The 7,557-nt window shown below is 34.8% G+C and overlaps 1 protein-coding gene across 1 annotated transcript in view; it reads left to right on the forward strand.

The window, feature by feature from the left end:
- Positions 1 to 7,557, forward strand: part of LOC105617115 — a 73,200-nt gene that overhangs the window by 53,233 nt on the left and 12,410 nt on the right. Inside the window, exons 5-7 of the mRNA XM_012198693.1 lie at positions 3,714 to 3,920; positions 4,713 to 5,091; positions 6,946 to 7,035. Coding sequence (XP_012054083.1) covers positions 3,714 to 3,920; positions 4,713 to 5,091; positions 6,946 to 7,035 — 676 coding nt within the window. The remainder of the gene's footprint in view (positions 1 to 3,713; positions 3,921 to 4,712; positions 5,092 to 6,945; positions 7,036 to 7,557) is intronic.

Consider the following 7,557-nt stretch of genomic DNA (forward strand, 5'->3'; position numbering starts at 1 on the left):
TTACCTACCTACCTACCTAACCTACCTACGTAACTACGACTACGTAAACGGTAAACGGAACGGTAACGTACGTAGTAACTACTACTATATATATATATATATATATATATATATATATATATATATATATATAGACAATTTATAAAATTTTTCTATTTTTGATAATATTTTGAGTTAAACTAAAGCTTAATATATACTTAAATTTTTTCATTGCTTTTCTACGAGTCGCATAAATTTCTAAGAAATATAATCGCTATAAACGGCTTTTATTTTACTAAGAGTAAAGAATAATCTTCCGTTGTACTTCTTGGTTTGGATCTCTCGAAAATTGAAATTTCTCATTTATTTGAGAAATGATATCGTTTCTCTGAGGAAAGTTCCTGAAAAAAAATATCAAACTAAGTGTCACTGACAACAGTGCACGCATCGTCATAAGATTTCTTCTTGTGTTGCCTTTATCATCCCGAAAGAATACACGTATTTTACGGCGGTTTTCTCTACTCCATAAAACGCGTCATCAATTTTTCTTCACTTTTATCTTTCTTTCTTCTTTCTACAGTTGTCCATCTCTTTCTTCTTCTGCATAATCCATTTCATCTCTTGGCAAGTGCGAACATATTACTATCTTCAGTACACGGTCTTATGATTTTCTATCTTCAATTTTCTTTTCCTTACGAGACTGCGACTGTATACATAAATGAGTAGAAGAAACGCTAAGATATATAATAATGTCTTTGATAATTTACAATAATTTCTGGAGTTCACGATAATTCGAGACACATTTTTTAAATTCAATTCTACTATTTAATTTTAAATTTTTATGTTCCAAATTCTTTTTATAACGATGAAGAGGACGATTAATTAATTTATTTTATTTTCAAATAAAGGGATTGTTTTTATTTTCCTCAAATTCTATAATGTCTCGATATCTATTATTCAATTTAAAAGCCCTTACAGAAATTTTATATCAGCCAATACTGAAGTAATTAATTACCTGTTTTAAATATTGAAAGCTGTTGTTCAGTACTTTTAGTACTTTAAATAATTAATAACTGTCTTTCAGTAATAAATTGGCTAGTATTCAATTGAACAGTATTCGATTTCTATAAGGTTGATAGACATGTTTGTGCCCATTTCGTGTACTATCTCTTTCAGTCTGCCCGCCTTTGTTCGATTTTGCGAACCTTGATGTGTTTCCCGGCCCTTCTCTGCTTATCATCCAACGTCATAGCCCGGCAATGCGCTTATGAAACGTTGATGGAATTACTCCCTTCCCCGTCCCTGCTTTCCCCTTTGCCGAAGCTTCCAAACTGCTTAGGTTTTTCTTTTGCATCTCGCTGCCACGGGAAATTGTAGACATTATCCGTACATTTATATACAGTAGTCCGCTTCTAAGGAATTTAATTTACTCGAATGCTTTATGAATGTTTATGAACGCAGCGATCCTGCTAAAATTATAATAGAGGTACATAATGAACGTATACAAAGCTTAGTAATAAAAAAATTATTGCCTTAAATTCCTCTTAATTCTTACAGAGCTTATGAAGTGCTTGTTTTATCTCTTAAAATTATTAATTAGCGGTACACATTTTGTGAAGCTAATCTTTATTTAATCAATATTTTTTTAATATACACATAATGTAGGAGAGTAAAGCATTACAATTGGATTTTTTGGTGTGTCATTCATGTGTGATGAGTCATTTTAACGTTGCAATTATATAATGAAAAATTTTGTGTTCCAAATTCATTTAGGACAATAATTTTTGAGGACCACGACGTGTCAACAATGAACGCTCGGATGATCCGCAACGTCTGTAGTAACCGTATTGCCACAAAGTTTAACCGATAAACCTTGCTGCAACACCTGTTATACGTACGACAGAGTTACTTGAGCTCGAGGTAGAGATAAGTGGATTAACTTTGCTGTAGCCGATATCGTCGACAGAGTGGCTAATAGTCGATGGTAAACGTCATGTCTGTTAGGGCGTTAAAATATAATCGCGCCTTTCGCGGGCATTGAGTTATCCCTTCGCAAAAATGTCTTGTCGGAACTAAGTAGTTATCTGAGCGTTCTTTACTGAACTTTAATTATATTGAATGTGTCATATTTCAAAATCTTACGTTAAGCAAAAAAATTGAGAAAGTTTCAACATAAAAGTATAACAATTTATATTTATCTTGATCAGCTAAAATGACTAAATTCAAAATAAAACAATTTGTCTTTCAAAATTCAATTCGACCAAATTGTTTTAACTCTAAATGTTTTCTATAAAAGATTCTTCTTTTTGCTTATAAAATTATGATTTCTTTAAAAATCTTAAAAACGAATACGACTACTTGACGAACAAATATATGATGAAATTAAATAAAATAGTTTTGATGATAGAGTAAACTTTATCAATTTATGATAATAACTAAAAACTTACATTTTTTTAGTCACTTTTTAAGTAAAGGAATGGCATTATTTATAATTTTACCTCAAAATACAACGTCAGCAACAGAAAATTAATATTACTCTGTTGTTCAAGATTTTATAAATAAGTATTGATTTTATCATTGAAAATTAATAATTATTTTATATGTTTATTTTATACGTTTATTGATAATTTTATTTAATTATACGATATGTTGCATTCACTAAGTATTAATTATACTTGTAACATGACATGAAATTTTTGATAGAGAATATCAATCATTCAAATCCGTGTCACGCATTTCAAAATTCAAGTCGTATCTCGAATGTCCTCTCGTCCGTTTTCCAAGGCCTGTATTCAGGCGATATTCTCAAGAATTTGCGCTGCGCGAAACAGTTTTGCGAGTCATTTAACATTTTCATAAATATCAATCAAATGTCCTTCGATTTAATTCCCAGCGGCTATTTGCTCTCAACGTCATTATTAGTTCGTTAACTGTTTGACGAAATCATCGCTTACGTGTGGTTAAAGTTATTTCGAATATCGTCAAATATCGATCATTATTTCGTGTTTCCGCGCGTAATCTCTCTCTGTCAGTTCCAATTAATTATTAACTCATTTCATATTCCACAAACGAATTTTGCAATGTTAATTTTACAAGATTGATTGATATTGTTACATAATATCGAAACATTTGAAACAATTATATCTCTGCAACGGGAATAAATTTTTTCCAGCACATTTATTTTTTGTTTTTTTGTACCACAAAAAATTTCTCTCACGAGAGATGTATATTAAAACATTAAATTGTGTTTCGCTACTTTAATCACAAATCTGTTGCATCATTTATGTACTTTGCTTTCTTCAACGCGTAACTCGTAATAATCATCGTAGTAGTCATAAATGAAATATACACTGAAAAATATATCCTAATTAAAGCAACAGAAAGCCTAACAAAAATATTATCGTAACCAAAAATTTTGTCTTTATCAAAATGTCATTCTTGAATTCTTTTATTGATTTAATCAAAACATTTCTTTCAGTATATAACTTTTGCAACGTGTCATGATCTATGTTTTAACTATATTTGTCTCTATAAATTCAATTCTCTATAAATTCAGTCTCTCTTCCAATTTTCACAAAGCGTCAAATTCTTAGTAAAAAGAAGAGAAAAACAATTTACTTGATCACTATGCTCCTCGCAATTTTCGAATTACGTGCATGCTACTACGGTAGATGGTGAAGGTTTTGGGGGCGGAGTTACTGCCCGGACATGGTCCTTTTGACCGTTGATTGCAGCGGATGCGGGAGAACGAGGCGACCCTGGGACGTCTTCAGCAGCAAGGAGCCGGCATGCCTTCGGAGGAACGCGAACGGGAAAGGGAGAGGGAACGCTGGAGTCTTCTAAGGGCAGCGAGAGACGAGGCCGATCGAAGTCTCAGCCTCGCGGCTAGTTTGGCCGACAAAGAAGCAGCCCTTTCGCACGCACACGCGACCATAAAAGAGGTGAGTTTCTTGTGTCGAACATACGTGTTATTTTGTATTTAAATGAGTTTAAAATCGATGGAGTTTGTTTCAGTCATTTCCAAGAAATTCAACAAAATCGAATCGCTACATATATGTGATTACAAATTAAAAATTATAAAGAGAAAAATTAATTTTTCGCGATTTAAAAGATATCGCTGCGTTAATAGAAAAACGGCATATAAAAGGAATAGCAATTTTTCAGTAGAATATTTTTATAAAATCCTGAATTGAAACGTTTAACTAATGTAGTAAATATACAATTTTTACATGAAAAAAAATGCTCCAAAAAGCATTTAATATTCTAGCAACCACTTTAAACTTTTTATATAATTGTTTTGATAGTCCAAATAAAATTATTTTCAGATCTATAACTAAATTTTTAGATACTTCAACAAAACTGTCTTTCCCATGTATTTATACTTTTTATATATATTTTTGCATGAATCGCGAAGAACTGTCTTTCTAAAAATATAATATACATAAAGAATTTATTTCAATATATAATTAGATAATTAAATTAATCAAGATCAAAGACACAAAATAAATAATTATTTTATAACAATTTAAAAATATTTCTAACAATTCTAAGTTTTGATATCAATTATATCTATATTTCAATGGAATCAAGATAACAATTCAGATAACTCTTTAATATATATCTATAGCCAAAATATGATTTCTGCAGCAATTTTCTTTGCTCAGCGATATTTCCAGATTCTTGTTGACACAGATTGTTATAACGTCTTAAAGTATATCTCTGTATCGTTGCAGCTGCAACGTCAGCTGACAGAACGCGGCGGTGGCGGTGGCGGAGTTTGTTTGAGCGATCAAGAGTCCCTGGTATCATTTCCGCGAGGCAGCGTGAACGGTGCTGCGACGCCTGGAGCCGGCAGCAGCAGCGGCGGCGGCGGTGGCGGTGGCGGTAGCTGTGGCATTATTCCTCATGTGAATTCCCAGCCACCCTTGGGCACCGAGCTCGGCATGTCCGTGGGTAACGTAGGTGGCGGACCGGGTGTAGGAGGATCCTCCGGCGGCCAGGCTGGCGATCGTGGCAGCTGCAGCGCAGACAGCGGCGTCCGCGGATCCAGCGATCGCGAGAGTGGTGGTGCAACCAGCGTCGGTGGAAATCTCTCGGATTCTACGACGGATGGTGAGAATCACTTTGGTAGCAATTAGACCTATTCTTTTTTTAGTTACACCGAGCGCAATATCCATGAAATTATACTGTGAGATATAATCCTCTGATGGGGAAAAGAGAGAAGAAAAGAATTGTACAGGAAAGTGCAAGAAATGAAGAAAGATACAAAAAAAATGTATCTCGTAAAGAGGACTTCATGCCAAATCCTCTTTCTCTTTTGCGATGATATAAGGTTGCTTTAGCTAATCTTTTCACAAGCGTCTCTTTATACAGTTTACATACACGTTTCTATATACAGTCTTTTAAGTATATCAAATTGTGTAACGTGTAAACTGAATTTGATTGCTGAATTAAAATGAAAATTAATGTGGCGTCAATGCATAACAGTCGATATCATAAACTCAACTTATTGTATTTTTAATCTTAAATATAGATTTCGTCTTATATCTATAAACTAAAACATTTATGCATTTATGAATTTATACAATTTTTTCAATTTTAATTAATGAATATGACGCTTGTTTCGCTGTAAAAGTATCATGACAAATAGTAAAGATAGTAAAGTTAGAAACACATAAGAAAACATTAAGCCATAAGACTTAAGCAGTAAACGAATTACCCAATCACAGTAGAGAATGTAAAATAGTTCTCTATTTTGATTGGCCGATTTGCTTACTGTTTACGTTTTACTGCTTTACATTTTTTAATATGTTTCTGGCTTAACACTGATTCTATAGCAGAATTCGTCATTAACAGTATTACGACAATGAACATCTTTGGACGAGGAACATTTTTGAGGAGCGTTTATCTGAAATTACTATTAATCACAATCGGAGTGACACCCGCTCAGGAGATAATGACTCCGACGTTTAGTTGCAACGAACCCCAAGATTAATCGTCTAGTCAGAAGGGATTGCCAGTGCACATCCGGCTAAGTACCAGTTTGAAAAATAGTTGAACCGGCATCCATCAGTCGCGAATATTAATCGAACGTAGGTGGTAGAGGTCTAATCGAGCACACGCTTTCTTCATGTATTATTCAGCTTATCGTCGTGCCGTTGCATCAAAACGATTTGATCGATTGGATTTCCAGCAAACATTCGCGGTCACTATTGACGATTTGAGATTTAATGCACGTGCATGATTTTCAGCGCGAAAGATGCACTTTGGAATACGCAGAAACGTTCGAATCTCAGGATTATCTGAATTCTTGCTAAGTTACATTAACAAGTTAAACATTTACCCGAGATATTACCGTCCTATCTTTTAACGTTCTTAACGAGAGAAACTGCTTTTAACGAAAAGATTTTGATAATGTAATTACGACAACATATTTACATATATAATTATCATTAATTGATTCATGAATATTATTGATTAAATCAGGTACGGTAGTTAATGAGGAATTAATTTATGAACCATACAATAATCTTAAGTAAATCGACAATAAGCTCTTTTAAATTTGTCATAACTATGATAATAATGGCGAATTAAAAGTCAATTAGCCAGTCAAACATTATCCCGAGCGTTAAAGTTATCAATTAAAACTTTCTCTATTAGAAATTTTTGCTAATGCCCGCGTCCATTATGCCATGCAAAAAGTCAAGCGTCAAATTACTTTGCCACTTTCTAACATCGCGACGTGTTTGCCTCTCCGTGTTCCACTTTCGATGGCGAACAGTGGGCATTATCTTTGTCGTCGTCATAAAGGCGACATAAAGAACACAAGCTCGTCAATAGCAGCGACCTCGAGGGAAGCTCGTTTCTTGACAGCTCCAGCACAATGTAACGGGCCCACCGATACCTCTACCCGCACTTCCTCCCTTTACTGTAAAATTGATGTCCTTTATATATATTTCCGCGCAGGCACACCGACAATTACGGTCGAGGGCAGCGGTCTCGACATGGACAGCATCTCCGTGGTATCCTCCGTAGCACCACCCCACATATACCAATGTAAGTGTCCAAGAACATAAATCACTGATCGTCGTCACTTCCCTTGTCACTCAGCGCTCTCTCCTGCCACCCTTGTCCTACCGTAATCCGAAGCGCCTCTGCTGCTTCTCAATGTATGCGACTTTTTCTCTTTTCCTCTGACCAATATCGATTTTCTTTCATCAGCGAAGAGTGGCTGAACCAGTGGCCGATCGCGAACGCGTCGAAATACATAGGATTGCAATTATAATAATTTTTTAACCTATAGATAATTACGAGTCGCCTTAAAATATTTGTAAAATAACCGAGAATCCATTGATATTTTTTCTTTGCAAATCTCTAAAGCTCTTTAAAATCACAATAATCTGAAAAAACGAACGGCACGGTCGCTATCATATTCTGGTCACTCTGTAGTTATTTATCTCTTGGTGTGCGTGCGTGCGTGTGTGCGTGCGTGTGTGCGTGTGTGCGTGCGTGCGTGCGTGTGTGTGTGTGTGTGTGTGTGTGTGTGTGTGTGTGTGTGTGTGTGTGTGTGTGTGTGTG

This window comes from Atta cephalotes (genome assembly GCF_000143395.1).
Source record: "Atta cephalotes unplaced genomic scaffold scaffold00011, whole genome shotgun sequence".
Taxonomy (NCBI): domain Eukaryota; kingdom Metazoa; phylum Arthropoda; class Insecta; order Hymenoptera; family Formicidae; genus Atta; species Atta cephalotes.